This window comes from Daktulosphaira vitifoliae, unplaced genomic scaffold (genome assembly GCF_025091365.1).
Source record: "Daktulosphaira vitifoliae isolate Bord-2020 unplaced genomic scaffold, ASM2509136v1 Scaffold_5, whole genome shotgun sequence".
NCBI classification, from domain to species: domain Eukaryota; kingdom Metazoa; phylum Arthropoda; class Insecta; order Hemiptera; family Phylloxeridae; genus Daktulosphaira; species Daktulosphaira vitifoliae.
Window position 1 is genome coordinate 9177701 of NW_026099576.1, and position 20080 is coordinate 9197780.

A 20080-nucleotide genomic window follows, 5' to 3' on the forward strand; every position below is an offset into this window, starting at 1 on the left:
GAAATAATATTTTTGTCTTAAAATTTCATTTTATCAGATAAAGTTCATTAAAAGAAACTTTTTTTTTTTGTCAAAATAAGTTTAATTAATCCTGAGATATGTCTCATATCCCTTTACTTGGTACATAATCTTCAATAATTCAGAATTTTTGTCCAATTCGTTTAGAATACGAAATTAGGATAATACTTTAATTATAATCTAAGTATTATCCTAGTCTTAAATAATTATTTACGGCTAAGGACGGGTAAAATATTTTTATGTTTAAAAAATGATATTTTTTGCTTAAATCATATAACATAATTCAAATAAATTTATTTACATAAATCTTAGGTTTGAGACTTCTCAATGTATGTTTAAAATATCTGTTAAATTTTTAAATGATTTTTGTATATTTTAATTTTTGTACATAGTGTTTAAATTAATTTTAATTTAGATTTGCCTGTTATTAGTAAAGAAACAAAAGATTTATTAATCAATATTTGTTCATAAATTTCTATATTAAAAATTAACTGTTATGATGATTTGCCATTTAAGTAATAAAATCTATTTTATAATTTATAGTACAACCAAATAATTCTAAAAAAAAGTATGACAGATGTTTTAACTAAAAACAAGTGTCTTAGAGTACCCGAATAATTTTCTATCACACGAATTGAAATAGATACATAATAGCATTTTCTTAAATTTTTTAAAATAACATCGTACAAATTTAACACAAAAACAATTAAATATTAAATTCACAAAATTGATTTTATATAGCTAAAAAAATTTAAGTATAACAGTGTAACAACATAAGTAATTTTTACACAAAATTATCATGATTTTTAACTACGGCGGCCATTTACACATAAAAGATAGATCGTTGGGACAATTTTTTTTTTTTAATTTATAGAACGTAACAGAAACCTTATTTATTTATTTTTATTAGTCTTCAATACAGAAGCTTTAATTTAACATATTTTTGAAGGATGCAGTTTTTCCAGAACATTGACATAACTCAAGCTGAAATAGTTACATTTTAGTGTAAAAGTTGCTATTTTGAAGCCTCCCCTTCGGGCAGGTTAATGGTCAGATTTAAAAAAATATTTATCCAAAGAAAGAAAAGTACCTATGGTATTTATATAAAAAAAACAATTGATTTTAAATTGTTCATTTTTAAAAAGTTATGGCAGTATTATGAAAAAATTATTAAAAAATTACGATATTTACCGATTTTAAAAATTATATTTTTGGGGGAATTTTCACCATTTACGGGGATCTAGGGTAAATTTTTCAACTATTGAGGGTAATGTCTTCAACTAGAACGATTTGTTTTTTTTTTTTGCGTATCGTTGACAAAAATTGGTCCAGTGAGAGCTGAAAAAAAAATTAAATAAACACATCATGGTAAAATTAATATCTCTCAGCTTCGCATCGAAATTAAAAACCATTATTATAGAAATAAATTTGTGATGTTGATTAAAAACATCAAATTAAAGACATTTAAATTCCATTGTATAACAATTTTAATTTTCTTTAATTTTTATGGGAGACTAATAAATTTGAAAACTGTACTTGATGTAGGAATTTAAGAAAGACCTTATATAAGACTACTTATTTTTTTCATAGGTAGCTCATAGACACTGAATGAAATAAGACACTTCCGTGGAAGCGGTTAATTTCTGTGTCATGAAATAATTCTTCCATAACAACGCGTTGTTACAGAAGCCAAAATAGCAGACAACAACAAACGGTTTGGTCGATATACTCGAATTAAATTGAAGAAAAGACAGATTTGACTATTCTTAAATATATTACGTTTAAAATTTGTTCTTACCTGTTTAATTGAAATGCCACCAAAGAAGAGCAAAAAAGGAAAAAAATTAGCTCGTATGAGCGACGAAGAAAAATTGCGTTATCTTCAACATCGAGCTGCTATTGAAGAAGAAACAAAACGCCGCAAAGAGCAATTAGTAGCTACTTACTTAAAAGTATAAACAACACTTTGTTTCATTTTTTATTTTAAACATAATGACCTAAATTTTTTGTATTTATAGTTTATTTTGTATGATTTTAGAACAAATTGAAAAGAGAAGAAGCGTTTACCCGACTTAATACAGCTAAATTGAATCAACAATGGAGACACAATTTGCGACAAATGAAATGCAAGGAACTAAAGGATGAAATGGTGGTAAGATTAAAAATTACTTTTAAGTTAAGAAGACAATATTTACCGTTAATCCTGTGTAGACATTGGAGAACAGATTCGAAATATTATTGGAATGCAAAAACAATCATGTCGAAATATTACTAAAAGACTTGGAAGATGCCGAAGAACAGAACTTAAAACAGTATGCCGCTCATGCTGAAATAATTTCACAATTTCTAAGTAAATTTATTGAATACTGTTATTTTTTAAAATAAAATATTCAATTGAGTTTTTTTTGCCACCTCAGATTTACATGGGAAAATTATGGAAGAATTACACGCCCAATATGAAAACAAAAAAGGCTATTTAATTGAAGAAATGAAAAACACATTTGATCGTATGCGAGATGCTTTTACTGAAGACATTCAACAATTGGAACTTATGTCAATTACATATGAAATTCGTAACGAAGAAGAAACGGAACAAATCCATGAAGATTTTGAGGATTCGATTGCTCTATTAAACAATGAGGTAGTATCCGAGTAAAGTGATTTTTTTAAGGGAAACACTCTTGAAAATGTCGAATAAAAATGTACTTTGATCCAAATTGTATACTGCTATTTATTTCGATTTAATAATTTCATGATATAATAAGAATTGATCACTCGTGGCTAATATTTAAGATTAAAAATATAATTAAATTAATATTTTTAATATTATTTAGTCTCGATTCGTAGCTGAGAAAGTATTAATTTTACTATAATCTGTTTTTTTTTTGTGTGTGTCTGTCATCACTTTTTCTCAACTTTTTTCGTGCCGATTTTTTTTCAAGAAAACGTAGTTTGACGTACGTCACAAATCTTATTAAATTGAATATATTGCCCTTTAAAATTGAAAAAATTGTTTAAATCCTTGTTAGGGAACTCCTCAAAAATTTATGATTCTTGCAATCAGTAAATTTTGATATTTCCATAAAACTGTCATAACTTTTTAAAAAACAAATGAATCAAATTATATTGTCTTTATATTAACACCTTAGGTATTTTTCTTTCTATTGACATCTAATGTTTGAAAAACTGATCCTTCGGAAGTTTTAACTATTATAATATAGAGTGGAGGTGAAGTGTACGTTACGTTATTTTTATCATTACACATTACTTTGTCGTTCTCTTCCTCCACTCTATTTTCAAATATGTTAATAACTTTTGAAGTACTATTTTAAAAAAATGTTTTCGAAAAGTCATTTTCTTAATTAGACATTTTTTTTAAATTTTATTAGCTAGTTAATTATGTAATACTGTCTATAAAATAATAAATCTAACACCCTTACAACGTATAAAAGATGAATTTAAAAAAAGCTTAATAATTAATAAATCAAGAATCATATCAATTTTTAAAAATAACTTTCTTAATATAATTATTATTTTAAGAGTAATCGAGTGGTTAATATTAAATGAATCACCACAACAATTTTATACATTTCTTAGTACGATTTACAATACTAGATTATTAAATATTCACGTATAATACCTATAAACCATAAAACATGATGTTGCTTTTGGAATAATTAAATAATTCATTAAAAAAATTAAACATTATCTACAGATTTGCACCAAATCATTTTTTTATGATTGTGGTTTTAATCATTGTCAGATATCATTTATACTTGTCCCAATTATGCCGCGACTCCACTATACTGGGTTACATTTTAATTTTAAATCTAATGATATATAATTAATAGAACTATATGAATAATGTAAAATTGTATTAACAACAAAAATTGTTCGTTTTTGATCGAAAAAAATGGAGATTAAATTATCCGTATTTAAAAAAATGCAAATACCCCACTTCTTAAGAAATATTTAAGTTGAATTATCCACACTATTTTAGATGTTATTTGAAAAAGACAGATTCACAAAATTAAGGCATGCTGAAATCCAATCAATAGTAGAGAAATTTCAAAGAGTTCTAGATGCTTACAGCGAAGAGACTGAAACTAAAAGAAATCATTATAACTATTTAAAGATTCGGGATCAGGCCAACACAGCGTCTATAGAAGAAAACGAAAAGCGTATTGCTGAGTACTCGGTAGTATTAAATAACGTACAAAAATTATTCAGATTTGCATTGTGATGTTTTCGATATAATTTAATGATTTGTTTAATATTTCTAAAGGAAGATATAAAATTGTTAACTCAGCTTTGTGCTGAACGAGAAAAAATTTACACTGAACAAGAAAACGACTTACGGCAAGAGCACGATGACCTTACGAAAAAAGTTTTTGTAGCTCGAAATAGTTTGAATCAAAGTCAAAACGAGTATCAAAAAAGATTAAAAGTTTTGACAAAAATACACAAGGACGTTGTACAAGTTAGATAATACATTAAATTTTTGAAAATTATTAAAACACTAACATTTTATATTTTCACCAGAAATTAACATGTGTTATGAGTAAAGGTGAAGAAATCATGAAAATTATTGCAAATTGTGATAAGTTAATGATTAACGTTGAACATTTTAATGACCTCAAAGATCACGAGGGTTACAATAATGTAAGTTTAAATGAATTTGTCTAACTTAAACAATAAATAACATAAAAGAAATACCAATTTGATTTTTTTTTATGAAAATTATAGGATGTAGATATTATGTCATCATTTTGGCAGCGATATGCTCAAGTCGAAGTGCAAAACCAAGAACTAGATGTAAAGCGTTTAAAGTTAATTCGAGAAAATAAAGACTTAAAAGCAGCATTGACATATTATTTCAAAACTATAGCTCGACCTGCTTCTGTTCAGAAAAATATGAGAGATAGTGGAATACAGCTCAACCTTCTTCCAGTTAAGGCTGGATGAACAAATAACTTTTAGCACATCAAAAATAAAAATAATTAAAGGGAACCAATTAAATTAAACAATAATGTAATTTTTACTATCTGATTAAATTAAAATAAAATAATTATAAATAAACATAGTCGAGTCAATTGTTTTGTAACTTAATTTTGTATTTCACCATTAGTTTTTAAACGTTTCTTTTAATAAATAATATTTTCCCAATTATTTTCTAGTAGCCTACAGAATTTGAAAATAAAACTTAAATAATAGTTTTGTATCAAATTTATAATGTAACGTATTCATTATAGAAGTACAAATCTCAAATGTATATTTTATAATGTAATTTCTTTTAGATAACAATTGTTTAACTAAATTTTTTTTAAATAAACTATGAGGTATACTTTAGTATTAAAATATTCAATAAAACAATTAATTTAAAATGATTGTTTAATTAATTATAAAGATAAATTATTTTATACAATTAATAAAGAAACTGGTATAATGATAATGTAATATCAATCTATGGTATTAATATTAATATATAAATATTCGTATGGAAAATGTACTATTTTGTTGTTTTGTGTGCACATATAATAATATTTTAATCAATATAATGGTATGTATTTGTATTTTTGTTATTCATATGTGTCTGTCTAAAAAATTTCCTACATAAAATATTTTTTTATAATAATTAATAATAAGCAAATTAAAAAAAATAATAATTGGTATTGGTGTTTTACATTTAGATACAAAATAACATAAAAAATTAAGCATTCATTCAAATTGTTATATTGTCAATAACCTCAAGTACAGGTGTAATTAATACCTTAACATTTTTGCGCTTACATAAAAACATTGAAAACAAGCATAATTAAATCACATTTAAAGGAATTTATCTACATATTATTAATATAAAAAAAAAATAACAATTCTGGCTACAATAAGTACATTTTAAGCCATTACTAGAAGATTTTAAAAGTCTATGAAACATGTGATTAATGCTCTATAAAAATATTGTTAAGAATACAATTACAATATTGACAATTAATTGTATAATTTTAAAATAAAATACTTTAATTTATAAATTGGTAATACATTTGTAAATAAATAACAAAAAAACTTTACAGAGTAAAAACCATTTTAAAGTTTAAAACTTATTCATAAACTAAATAAAATTCTTAAAGTATTTCTAAATCACAGTGTCTTATTTCAGGAAACTTAGATCGCAGTTGCCATTCTATTCTATCAATTTCACCACCTATCATATCAATGATACTTTCACTATGTTTTAATAGAAAAGCCTCAGCACAATCTGCATTTTCAATAGCTTTCACTTCTGCCATTAGTGCTTCTGGATCAAGCCGATCAAGATATTGTTTAGCTAGTTCTCTACCATCAAAATCAAGCTCAGCTTTATACCTTATCAAACTATTTCCCATGTCAATTCCTTTAACATCATGTATAGCTCTTATCATAATATCAGACTCCAACTCTGCATTTATTTTATTTAAATATTCTTGACTTATTGAACGACCTACTAATGCAGCTGTATTTGTATAGATTATGAATGAAGCAACAGTTCCTAATATGCCACCAACAAGTAGTGATCCAATTGCATCTGGTAAAGGAGTATTTAAATAAGATGTTAAAGACATACACACTGCAGCAACACCAATAGACAAAACTGCAGCACAATCTTCAAGTAAAACAACATTAACTGTAGGATCATGACCTCGTAAAACATATTGCCAAAAAGTAACATTAGTTTCTCTTGAACATTTCACAACATTATTAATAGCAACTGCTAATGTAGCTCCCTCAGTTATGAACGAACCACCAAGTACAAAATAAGCCCAAAATAAAGAATCCAATGGCTCAGCATGAATAATTCCAGTTACACCATGGTAAATAGAAAGACCAGATCCAATACAAAATATACCTACACCTGATATTAATGATGCAACATACTTCATGTTAGAATATCCATAAGGATGATAAGAATCAGCAATTTGGACGGATTTATAAATTCCAAATGCCAATATAATCTGATTAATTGTATCAGCCATTGAATGCACACATTCTGAAAACATACTATGACTACCTGTATACAACCATGCTAATCCTTTAAACACCGTATTCATGCCATTAATGAAAACTGCAGTTAAAACAACACGGCCAGATGGTCCAAAAAGTCCTGATGATTTTTGTGTTTTGAGATCATTTTTATTTAAAGTTTGCCTTCTATTATTTCTGCGGTGGGCTTTAATAGTAAACATTGTTTGTTGCAATTTTTTTCTTTCAATTTCTCTTTTGATAAGTTCAGTTAAAACACCTTCTTGAGAACCCCAAACTTCAGCTGCCTTAGCAACAACATCTTTTCGCCAATAAACATTAATAGGAGGTTCATCTTCAAAAGGAGACCGTCTTTTAATGGTCTTAAGACCTTCAAGATCAGTAGATTTCAATAAAAACTCTGTCATGGCACGACGAGCAGTAATATAATTTCTATCCACAGATTTAACTGGTCTTTGAACTCTATCCAAATCTTTTTCAAGATTTACTTTGTCTAAAACTTTTTTAACTGGTACATTTCTAAACAATTTTTCTTTAGAGTCTGTTTTTTCTTGGTTTATAGTATTGTTTTCATTATTACTGTTTTTAGTAGTATAACTACGATAAGTAAATAACGATAAAGAATGCTGAGTTAAAGAAACTTCAAACTTCTGTTGACGAAAAACATATTGAGAATATTTTCTAGCAAGAATATGTTCATTATGTCGCAATGATATTAGAATACATTTACAAGTACCACCAATATTTTTGTAGAACAGCGTCATCTCTAAAAAAAAAGATTACCATAATCATAGATTACACAAAACAAATTAATATTACTATACTATAATTTTCAACAAAAAACTATTAAAATCATGAAGTATATGTAGGTTTCTTTCGTATCAATAAAGTTTGAAAATATTCCTAGACAGTAAAATAGTAGGAATTTTTTGATAATTTTAACAATAAGATGCAATACATATTTTCAAACTTGATATTTTTTCTATTTAGCAAAATCTTATGGTTTTCAAGTATGTTTAAATGAATTATAAAAATAAATTTAATAAAATAAACATTTACTCACTGTAACGATTTGGCGCTAATTCTACACTTTTAGTGGATAACTTGAGGAATAAAAGTAATGCACAAAACTTTTATCATTATATTGACTAATTATTACAACATTTATTGATCATAGTTGGCAGTTCGTCATTATTTGTTTCATTATTATAATAAATAATTTCAAAACAAGTATTTCTGCTCATATCAGAATTAACATTATAATTATTAACGCCGAAATACAACGTTGTGTGATAATAATATTATTGTATTTTTTAAATTCTTTATCAGAAATCACAGCGATACACATTTTTCATGTGTTTATCATTATAAAATCTTATAGATCAATAGATGTCAGTAATGATATAGAAAAAATATTTCTCAAAAGTACAACATAAGCGGGCTAGCTGCAGTTTTATTAAAATATATATTTTTTTAACTGTTCACATAAGTACTGATTTTGCATTCATTTTAATTTATTAGAGTAATTTTGTAAATTTAATTTTATAAGATTGTATATAACTTTTGAAAACAAACATTCTTGCTTAAAAATTATTTTTTATAATCTATGATCAAATAAAAATATTACTGCTAACAGAGGACACTTTATAGTTTGTAAATCATAAAACCAAAGATTTCCCTAATTTTTACGGGTCTTGTCTACCTTTCTAGATATTGCTTATCTACTATCATCCATTCTAGAAATTGATTATCGCGAAATGAATTTTTATTTTTCAAAATTAGAGAATGAATTTGTGGTTTTATTAACACATTTAAGTTTTTAACGATAAATAATACATACGTGTATGATTTAACCGAAGCAGAAATTGTTTGGCGTCGAAATGCTCATTTAATTTTTAAAAAGAACATTTAATTTATTTTAAAAATAATAGTTAAAAAAAACACATTTGTGCTTATGTAATGTTTATTTTTTACAATTTTTAGTTACTAGCAAGCGGGGTGTGCGCCACAAAAGAATTCTTATTTATGCATTATGTTAAAAATAGTTTTACTAAATACCCTGTTCTAAATTATTACATGCTACTATGTTAAAAAGTGGTTATCGACTAGTCAAAATTTTGTAAGGCCATTCTCCATTGATAAGTGAAAAAAATATTTATATTTATTATATAATATAACATTAATAAAATAAACCAATGCTGGAAAAATTACTTAACGATGTCCAATTTTTAATTTTTTTTTTTTAAGATCTCGTCCACATTTTTCTGGGAAACTTATTTACGAAGATGAGAAAAATTTTTTTAGCACACAATGTGTATTTAAAATGTTTACCAAAAACGGTCATTTTCGCCAATGTTTTTCGATTTAAAACCTGAAATTTTTACCAGTACTGCCCAGAAATATTCTAAAGATACTCTGAAAATTTCGTTCAAATTTGTTGGTTTTTGGCTGAGTTATGAGTTTTGTTTTTCACGTAATTCATTATTATTTAGTACTGTTATACTGAATAATAATTAGTATGTTATTGTGAAGTATAATTTTAAATACACCTAAGTACTTTCTAGCCATATTATTATTTTTTTAGTCATTATTTAATTTTCAAATATGACTATTATTCTGGTAAATTGTTTCTGAAGTAATACTATTTTTATAGAAAACATATCGCGCTCAACGCAGCCGGGTACTCTTACTGGAATCAGTGGCCTACCCGTAAGAATAGTCTGAAGAGCCTAATTTTCATTTCAATTCTAAAAAATTACAGAATACACAAACCTTTAAAACTGGCACATTTATCAAAAAAGTTGTAAGTACTTAATTTGTAAAATCATTTATATCTACAATTTATATTTTATTATTCATTTTTCTGTGATTGATTTTTACTATTTATATGGAAATAACCAAAAATACTATCCTTATTCAATTTTCATCCTTGAGTAGGTGCTGACTAAAATAGTCTACTCGGCCTGAAGTTTTTTAGTTCATTTTGGCATGTATATAAACAATTTAATGAGGTGAAACTAATGATTTCCTGAATTTAAAAAATTCTACTATCATAATATATTAATTACAAACAAATTTTAATTGAAGGAAAAAAATGGACTTCTCACTTAGCATACTTTCCAAACATCATTATCAGATTACTAAGAATTAAATGGTAATTTCAATTATAAATAAAATTTTTCAGTTGTGTTTTTAAAAATTTTTTTTTAGTTTTTAAAATACGTATTGCTAAAAAATATATATTATCTATAAAAATAATATTTAAGTGTTTTTTTATATATATTTTTATATTACTATGATTTTATGTCTTTATTTAAATTTAATTAGGTGCATTATTCAATATTTAATAATTTATTGATTTAAAAAATTAATTTCTAACATAATTGTATAAAAACCTTTTAGTTTAAAGACAACATCATATTTTGTTATATTGCTTTATTATACAATATAAAAATATTAATATAAAAGTTTATAATTTTTTATTATCAACCCAAACACAGTTTTGCAAGAAAAAAAAAGGTAGATACTAGTTGAACATTAAATTCCAGAAGTCAATTAAAATTAGTATCTAAAGGTAATATACCAAGTACTAAGCCTGTCCACCCCAACAAACATTTTACCCGAGTCTGATAATATTCTATTATATCGCATCCATGAACACAAGCAGTGAGATATCTTTTTTAACTTAAACGAGACTTAGGTGCATAGAAAAGCAATTATAATTACAGAAATGGGGTCCAAGAGACGTCTACAATGTTTGTAGTGACTGGCTAGCTCGTTAGCAAGAAGTACCCTAATTTACAACGCAATAATTCTACCTCTACTCAAAAGGGAATCCCAGTAGATTGTAAAACATAGTCCTTTTTTTTCCTTTTGGCTTTGCTTGTCTTGCAATACAAAATTCAATAGCATGTTAGATAAATTGGAACTTTTGAAACAAACCAAACATCCTGTAAGATATTGTTGAATATTTGTAGGCAGCAATTCGAGTCGAGGCCAAACAAAAACAAAAAAAATTATCGTACTTTGGAATTAGATGTATGATTTTTTTCATAAATGGATAGAAAGTTTATAATGGTCTAAGTTTTCCTAATACCCAAATTTACACTTACGAAAAAATCATCAGAAAATTTCTTGATAGAACTTTTAATAATTAGTAGTTAATTAATAAGTTAAATAACTATAGCTTTATTTATAATTTTAAAATATTTAAATAATTATTATTTTATTACACACTTACAGCTGTACTTTATTACATTATATCATTAATTACATTGGTTTAATCTTAGCTAATTTACTAACACAATAAGTAGTACAATTATACTCCGTAAACATAATATAATAATACATTAGACTATATATCTACTAATAGTAAAATATGCATGTATTTGTAAAAAAAGTCGATTCATGTAAAATGTGAATCTCGAAAATTTTAAGCTTAAAGTTAGTACAGAATCAACTAGTATGTATAAACTATCTACAAAGTCAAGTACTTCGCCATAATTGTATACAAAAAAGTGAGAAATACAAGAATTTCGCTTATATTTTGTATTGTACGCGTACAATTTAAAAAAAAATTATACGTAAAATATAAATTATACTCATTTGTGTAAATTTAGTCACACATTTTAAGTCTAAAATCTAATCTCTTTATAATATGAAATAAAAATCATTAGTTCATTATCGTATATTACATAACTTAAAACGTCTCTTAAATAAAAAATATATTTTTTATTTAATTAATTGATACTCTTGTTGATATGGTTAGTTTTCTGATTTTTTGCATGTTCATTTTGTATCAATTACTCATAGTTACATTAAGATGATTCTGTAATTTGAGCTGGTAAGAATATTAACCAGGATAATGTTTTTTTTTATAAAAATCACACAAAAATGCAATCTCCACCCAAAGCCACAAAGCCAAAGGTTATCATAAATTTTCTCATGGTACATAGTATTATATTCTATCTATACAAGTAAATAATTTACAGTAAATTGTACAATTTTAAGTAAAATTTTTATATGTCAGAAATTAAAAATTGAAAACAATATTTTAGGGTAGTTAGAAATGATTGCATTTATCAGCTTGGCAGGACAACATACATCGTGACAACAGAGCACATTGGCCTTCACTATGATTACCACTTGAAACGATCTTGTGGACAATCTTTTGCACTACCACACCACTTAGTTTCTTGTAGGGGCGGACACTGTTTGCCAGCACCTCTTGGATGTTTGATTATTTGCCTGCGTCTCTGCATTTCACCGATGCCGCAAGACACACTGCAACCACTCCATTCAGACCAATCGCTCACTCGACAGTCACGATACTCTGTAATGACATGAATAATTGTAAATATAATATCTATAGGCGTATGTACAGGGACAGCAAATGGTTCTTTTACTGCCCCCGACTGATCTGGTTATATTTAGTGAAACGGTTAAAGTCAACGCTGACCGCTAAAACGTTGATGCTTCCTTAAGAAATCCCGTAACAATAATGGGCTAAAAAGTAATCAAACTTAAAAAAATTGAATTTAGCATAATTTTAGACCTAATAACTTAATATACCATAGCGGCCTATCACAATAAATAAAAGTTAATTATTAAAAAAAAAAGGATTCTTGATGTGTAAAAAAATATTGATTTTTTAATTTTACATTAATTATATAACCCTTATAATACTAGTGTTAGATTTTATTTAATTTATTACTATAATTTTTATGAATTTTATTAATTGTTTATATTGGTTGAGTAAAATGTTAAAAATAAGATAAAGCAAAATGTTCTAACAGTATCTTTACTTATAAGGTGAATGGGGTACTTACTCCTGAAATATTTGGGGACATTAATTGAGGCTCTATGAGCCTTAACTTAAATTTGTAAAGTGGCTTCTTAAGGTAGCAAATGAGCTAATGTCGGTCTTTGCTGCTGCGGACCCAAAAGTCTGCGCACGCCTATGATAATATCTAATAAGGTTTTTTATAGACAAAATTGGTTTATTCATTTTGATTATGTTTATGTCTTCCTTGGGTCATATTATATTTTTAAATTTAAGCCTTAATTGAATACAACTTATTCTAATAACTCCATACGTATTGACGTAAACTCTTAAAATCTTATTCTCTAAAAGTATAATGTTTACAGTAATACAAACTTCAAATGATTAAACGATTAAAATGTTATTATTTCGTTAGACCCTTAGGGTTTCTCGAATAATAAGAACTAAGAGTTTTATTAAACAATTAGACATTTCATTGCAACAACAATGAATTTTTATGATTTAAATAAGTAGTTTATCATTCCAAAAAGAGAGCATTAGCTAATTAATTTTGTGAAATATAAATCTAAGTAGAAATAAAAAATTTCATCTATCATCACACTTCCAAGATCGATCTATATATGACGTACAATATTAAGATGTAAATAAACTGCATACGTTAAAATGGGATTTTTTTATAAGAAAAAACGTGAAATATTCATACATTTTAAGAATTACAAAAGAAAATTCACATGTGTACAATAGAATAGCGAAATAAATAAACCTAAGATTTTATACATAATTTATATGTTATGTTTATGCATACACATGTAACGCCAATGTATTTAATTTTCTAACAATGGGAATATTAAAAAATCTTACTAGACTTTCTATGAGCTTTCTTATGTTTTCGAACGTGATAACTTTTCATTATGCTGTCCATCAATGCATCTTTGTTGGTATTTGATACGAGATTCGCTGATGTTCCATTAGAGACGGATAATTGACTTTCATTAACACTGAAAATTACAATTATAAAATAATAAAAAATTGTATACATAACAAAAATGAAAAATAAATAAATGGCATTCATTTGTTTAAATTGAGTAATGTTGTTGAATTATAATTTCATTGAAGCACACAACTATCTAAACCCAATTAAAGGTTTACTTATACTCAATGAGAAAAGCATACTCAAACCTTATTATTCATTGTTTGTGTTAGTATTATTATGCAAAGATGTCATGAATATAAATCATAAATTTAGTTTGACGTCATAACTAAATAACTAATATGTTTTGGAATAGATTTAAGTTTTATATGAAATTTGTATAATCATCTTATTTACCTTTTATAATTATTGTATTCTTGCTCTCTTCTTTGTTGTTCCATTTCTAGTTGCACTTCTCTATCATTATCTGTATCGCCGTTCAAAACTTTCACAATATTTTCTTCAATCTTTACTATTGGATCAGATGCTTGTCCTCTGCCACCTAACGATTGGTCATATTCTTTTACCTTAACATAAATATTTATAAATTAGTGTGTTACGTTGAACAATTTTTAAAATTATTTTTACTATACAAATCTCACTTTTATGAATTGAAAAGTTGCTATAGTTGGTAGCCGATTGATTTGTGGATAATAAAAAGAACTAGCAGGGTGTGAAGGATAATTGCTTTTTATTCGGTAAATAATGCCTTGTGGGTCGGTAGGCCAGTTTGGCGCTGTAAAAGTAAACCCGTTGTCACATCCAGCATCCATCGGATCAGCCTGCAATTTAATAACAGTATTGTTATGCATTAGTAGGTTAAGAATTACTATGTGTTAAGCCTACACAGTTTTAATCATGTACGGGTATAATAGAAAACCTTTCAGGTTATACTTAAAGAAGTATACTTAATAAAATAATATAAAAGTTCATTACTGGTAAAATTAAGTAAGATGATAAAATCCCACAATTTTTTTTTTGCATACAATAATAAATGTGTTGTGTTTTTAAATATTCACACAATTTGAATTTTGGGTGATAGCCAGTCGCATTAAGTATTAAACGCACAATTTTTTTTATGAACAGCAAAAATAGTGATGACAAAATGACAGTTTTATATACGAGACTTAATCATTGAAGAACTAATGTATAATATTTAAATATACATGTATTAAAATTGATTAATATTCCAGTTAATATTTTTATCTTATGATCTCCAAACGAAAAAATTGTTTATGCTCTTATAATATTTCAATTAGGTAATCATTTTTTTTATCTTAAACTAATCTTGGCGGCTGTAGAGCACTAAAGATCGAATTACTTTTTTTAAATATATTCATGATGGCCTTCAGTAATGTTACTTACATTAAAGATATTTTTAAAATAAAATATTAATGAAAGGTTGATCTTTTAAAATTCCATTTTAGAAGTGCTCTTTTTAGTCTTTAACCTGATACATCACGTTAGGTAGTCTCAAAAATTCTATACACGCCCTTAAACGCCATTTTGATTTATAACCTCAAAAGTCTTAAGGTTAGTTATACGGTACTTACTTCTATCGTGATGCTGTCCAGCCAGTTGCCGTTGACGCACAAATCAAATGAGTCTATGCCGACAAACCAGTCGGGCGATGGAATCATACGTGATATGAGGGAAACCTATAAAACAACGAAATAATGTAAATTATTTATTTATTCGTTTTAATTACGTTGTGATGTGTTTGTTCTCAGTATCTGTGTGAATAAGCATTAAACATTATAATGATGACACTAAAACGTGTAAAGCGCTATTAACATTTTACGATTACCGTAAGTTACAACATTTTTGAAATATTAAAAGATACAACAGAAATATAGTAACCGTACAATATGTTACTGAAGATTTACCATCACAAAAATATTCTGTAACTCTATAATTCTCTAACACAAGAAGCTCACTATTTACATTGTTGAACTAGGTAGATAGAGTAGAATAGTTACATAATCGTTAATTTGTTGTAAAAATACATTAACGTATATGAATCATCCGACGGACAAAGTGAATCTTTGGAGAGAGGCACTTAACTCGACCAAGACACTACCGCAATTGGACGTTAATTGTAATTGAAGGTATATGGCATGTGCACAGAAGAATTACTTGGACCTCAGAACATATACAATTATTAGTGAACACAACTCACCAGCCTGTAAGGCGACTACAATGATATGAACTTTGGGTTATTAGACTGTCTCTATAGTTCTATTGTGTAGTACGTGTTCGCAATTTCGCGAAAACTACCGTAAGTAACTTTTACGATTTTTCAGAATGATTCTGTGCGGATTTTCAATTATACCATCGGTCGCAGTCGGGTCAGGGTAAATGATAAGTGATGAAGGGGAAAGATGTCGGGTAATCGGCGGAAAATTAATTCCGTGTATCCCTACAGGCCCTGAAGAATATATATAAACAAAGGATGAGTTTACACTCGAACAGTTGCTGTGACTGAGTAAATTTCCCAATGGTTTTTTTCTGCATGTCGGCGCCCTCCTCTTATCTCGCCGTATAATCAAATCACCAGCCAAGTAGGGAGGTAATAGTTTGAAACTCTCACAAAAAATAATTTTAAAAGAAAAGAAAAGGAAACGTACAAAGAATAACACAGAATAAGAAACTAAACAAATTGAATTGTTGTATAATATTATAATATATTTACTACAAAGTGCAATGTGGTGTTAATGATTTCCCCTCACGTATATCTATCAGAAAATAAAGACGTCTTTGCGAGAGACAAGTGTATTTATTCCGTCTTAATAAGAAAAAAGATAACTTTTTTACTTTTTGTTAAAATGTCACATTTGTCAAAAGGAATTATTGTACCTTTCTTCGTTAATTAAGTTTGCCGAAATTTCCGTTTATTCCTCGCTTACCACCGCGGCAGGGGGCAGGCTTATAATATATAAATGCAGGATGCTTCTTCTCAATTATTATTAAGCTTGGCAGTAATAATGATAAAACCTTTGCGTTTACTGCTGCGGCCGTGCTACTTTATTCGCGTGTATTTTCTATCGTCATCACCACGTAGCACGGCAGTCGTTGCCCACACATTTTGAAGCTTAAATATTAATCAAATTTGAACAGAACTAACATTAAGTTCCTAACTCTGAGGTTTCTAAGATAAATAATTTACAGTAGTGGTAAAAGCAAGTTAATATAATAGATAAAATACTATGAAGACCATCGTTGTAGTAATATAGGAACAAATTAAAACTATAAACGTTGTTACAATTTACGGATATTGAACAGTATGTTGCCAAATACAATAGTACGCGATTGATATTTACTTTGCCTACGTTTGTATCTACAAAATTTTCATTGAATTAATTTAATAAATTGTTGAAACATGACACATGTGAATTTTTATAGTACAACATAATGCATTGCATGTGTAAAAAAACAGTACAATTAAACTAACCCTTAAAATTTACAAATATACGATTTCATTTTGAGTTATAATATATACAAAATAAAAAAAATATCTCGCACTCCATTCCCTCATTTTTAATCTAAATTGTAGGTTTTATAACATATGTAGTTTGAAAACTAAATGTATCTAATTATCTTTTCGTCGAAACAATTTCGTGGATACAAATTACAACTAATAGTTTGAAAACTCTTCAGGATTTGCTTAAGTAAATAAATATATTTTTGTTGTAACTTCAGCTTTATTACTTTTAGGATTTAGCTAACTAAAACAAAAGCCTATTACAAAGAATAGTTTAAGAACATAAATAGAGAGACAATTTCGGACATTTTGTATTGCGTACACGAGTAATAAAATTTAAACAAAATATAACTTATATTGTTATGGCAACGGATGTATTAGTTAGAAACAATAGATAACAAATTTTTGTTTAATCTCATCGGATAATCTAAGTAAAAGCGTTTTTGTTAATAAACGCAAAATACACAATTATGTACTTTATCTACTAAACTCCTTTAGTAAACAAATAAAGCTTTGAGAAATAAAAAAAAAAACATTTGGTATTCTAAATGTAATTTATACATATTAAGTAGTAATACAAGTATAAAAACATAAAGTGCTACAATTTATGCTGAACTCAAGTTCATGACTAGAATGTTTAGTAAGTATAAATAAAAATATAAAAACTATCAAAGTAAAATTAGCTTGTTACAAAATTTTCTTTAAAAATTCATACTTAATCGATATATTTCATAGAATATTCCTGTATTTCGTAATAAGCCAACTCATTAAGTTATACACAAGATGAAATTGTTATTTAGTTTATGAACTGTTGTAATATTGTTTTAAAAACATTTTTTATGTCTGTATAAATTCATTTGATATAAATGTCTCGATATGCAGAATAATCATTTATATAAATTACATTGGAATAATCAAAATCGATTAAACTTATAAAATACCATTGAATATAGAGAAAATGTGCAATTTTCAAGCAATAGTTTTAGAAGAATATGTTAATAAGACCATTAACCAGAATGTTACAGAGATAATTTAATAATTCTACGTTCAGATATTTTTTAAATATTGTTTAGTAATTAGTTGTATCATAATACGAACTTTTTAATTTTTTATCACAATACAATCAAGTCATTAACCGTAACTTAATCTTTGATATTAATTTTGACATGCTGATATTTCCTAATTCTTAAATAGTTAATAATAAACATTTGTTCAACAATGTTTTTAAATATTTCACTGATATGGAAATTTCCTAGAAATTCTTCTTAAATTATTCAAGCTGAACTAATATTTTTCTTTAATGGTTTGTTACGTACCCTAGAATGATTTCCATCAACAAAGAATTGAGCCTGAGTTCTAGCAGCACCAGTTAGGGCACTTGGTGCTGTAAACGTATCGAGTATTATCTCATCTCCTCCTCCATCGTCAAGTTTGTCACTACGGCCGGTCTTTGCAAACATACGAACACCTTCTGATGCCGGCGATCCTTCCCGAAACATAATATATCCTTTGGAATGTGATCTTCCTAGAAAAAAAAATACTACGAGTAAATAATATATCAATGTAATATATAAAATTCCATAAATAATTTAAAATTTATGTGTATAGTCTCATTTATATACATGAAAAAGCTACTGTCATAACATCCGTTTTCCTTGTTATTTTTTATTAATTTATAATTGTGTTGATATTCAAAACAACAGTACCTGGTAAAACATTTCTCTATAGCTGTCCGCGTTTTCTACCTAAACTGATTAAGTCAGAACCAATGTTGCAGGCCATTGCGTATTTTTAATTAGAGTTTTTCATTGAAAACAGAAAAAAACAGATAAAAAAGGTCAAACGGAAATGTAATTTTTTTTTGCTTGAACACTGGGTTAGGAGTTAAGTAGCATTAAAAGGGTTAGATTCACGTACTCATGCTTTGTAGTACATCTCTTTCAAATGTACATCGTGTCGAAAAAGGTTTACGTCAAACAAAGAATCCCACGCTCATTATCAAAATTGCATAGGATTTCGTTAGATGCATAATGTAAATACTACAAGCTCATAAATTTATTTTCAATCTGAAATACAAATTTCGATCAACACACAAAACTAATGCCTTGCTTAACCAAAAAAATGTATTTTTTTTAAATTTCTAGTGTTTTTGTAATGTTATTAATATTGTTTTTATACCAATAATTTATTTTTATTTTTCTTAAACAAATACTAATTTTATTTACTAAATATATTTAGATAAGATTCAAACCCAAAATACTAAAAATGTGCTAAATCTTAGTTTAGATAATTTGAAGAAAAAAAATTAGATTTGTTAAAAAATACCCACAATAAAACAGAATTGACGGATCATTCTATTATTATTTAAATGCCACGGTATAGAATGTAATTTTTATTAAACAATGTTTTTCTCTCGAGTAAGACGAGAGATTGCTTTCAAGAATCATTAATGAATTTATTATTTAGCAGTATTGTTGTTATTACACATATTATATAATTTTTCACCATATACCTTAAACAAATTTATTTATTGTTATTATTATTTTATTATAAGATCCATAGTGATTATATATATATATTTTATTCAAGATAAATTATTTTTTAAGATAACCTTGCGAGTAAAAATTTAATTAATATTTAATAACGGATTTTCAAAGCAATTTGACGTCAAACTTTACTCGTGTATAAAGAGAAATAAATTAAGCTTTGATATCATACATAGAACGTCTACTATTTATGGCAAAATGAACCACGTGAACTAAATTTAAACAAATCTATCGTGTTTAAATACTTGCAAAGAGATTTGACATGC

General features: G+C 26.7%; 3 protein-coding genes and 1 long non-coding RNA gene across 10 annotated transcripts in view; 1 reads left to right on the forward strand and 3 right to left on the reverse strand.

The window, feature by feature from the left end:
• Window positions 1-683: 683 nt before the first annotated feature.
• On the forward strand, window positions 684-5186 carry LOC126906789 (dynein regulatory complex subunit 2-like). Of its 6 annotated transcripts, XM_050687639.1 has the most exons (10): window positions 684-895; window positions 968-1113; window positions 1609-1970; window positions 2057-2170; window positions 2230-2368; window positions 2436-2659; window positions 4019-4231; window positions 4304-4498; window positions 4561-4680; window positions 4765-5186. In XM_050687639.1, exons 3-10 carry the CDS (start codon window positions 1830-1832, stop codon window positions 4981-4983), a joined length of 1365 nt encoding a protein of 454 aa, XP_050543596.1. In that variant the 5' UTR covers window positions 684-895; window positions 968-1113; window positions 1609-1829; the 3' UTR covers window positions 4984-5186. The 6 variants fall into 6 exon arrangements, with proteins under 6 accessions (XP_050543596.1, XP_050543594.1, XP_050543597.1 ...); XM_050687637.1 differs by having other exon boundaries at window positions 684-1113; XM_050687640.1 differs by having other exon boundaries at window positions 684-1067.
• LOC126906802 (uncharacterized) lies at window positions 840-1935 on the reverse strand. The gene is made up of 3 exons (XR_007704345.1): window positions 1817-1935; window positions 1210-1356; window positions 840-1002 (listed from the first exon to the last, which is right to left on the reverse strand). It is a non-coding gene; the product is annotated as an uncharacterized LOC126906802 (long non-coding RNA).
• Window positions 5187-5498: 312 nt separating the features above from the next.
• Window positions 5499-8303, reverse strand: LOC126906785 (zinc transporter 9). Its single transcript, XM_050687630.1, has 2 exons — window positions 8099-8303; window positions 5499-7801 (listed from the first exon to the last, which is right to left on the reverse strand). Exon 2 carries the CDS (start codon window positions 7797-7799, stop codon window positions 6141-6143), a length of 1659 nt encoding a protein of 552 aa, XP_050543587.1. The 5' UTR covers window positions 7800-7801; window positions 8099-8303; the 3' UTR covers window positions 5499-6140.
• Window positions 8304-12081: 3778 nt separating this feature from the next.
• LOC126906791 (spondin-2) overlaps window positions 12082-20080 on the reverse strand; it is a 75377-nt gene continuing 67378 nt past the window's right edge. For both annotated transcript variants that reach the window (XM_050687643.1, XM_050687644.1), the window contains exons 2-7: window positions 18585-18793; window positions 15341-15445; window positions 14390-14569; window positions 14145-14314; window positions 13679-13815; window positions 12082-12367 (exon numbers count right to left, since the gene is read on the reverse strand). In XM_050687643.1, the coding sequence (XP_050543600.1) occupies window positions 12174-12367; window positions 13679-13815; window positions 14145-14314; window positions 14390-14569; window positions 15341-15445; window positions 18585-18793 (995 nt within the window). In that variant the 3' untranslated portion in view covers window positions 12082-12173. The remainder of the gene's footprint in view (window positions 12368-13678; window positions 13816-14144; window positions 14315-14389; window positions 14570-15340; window positions 15446-18584; window positions 18794-20080) is intronic.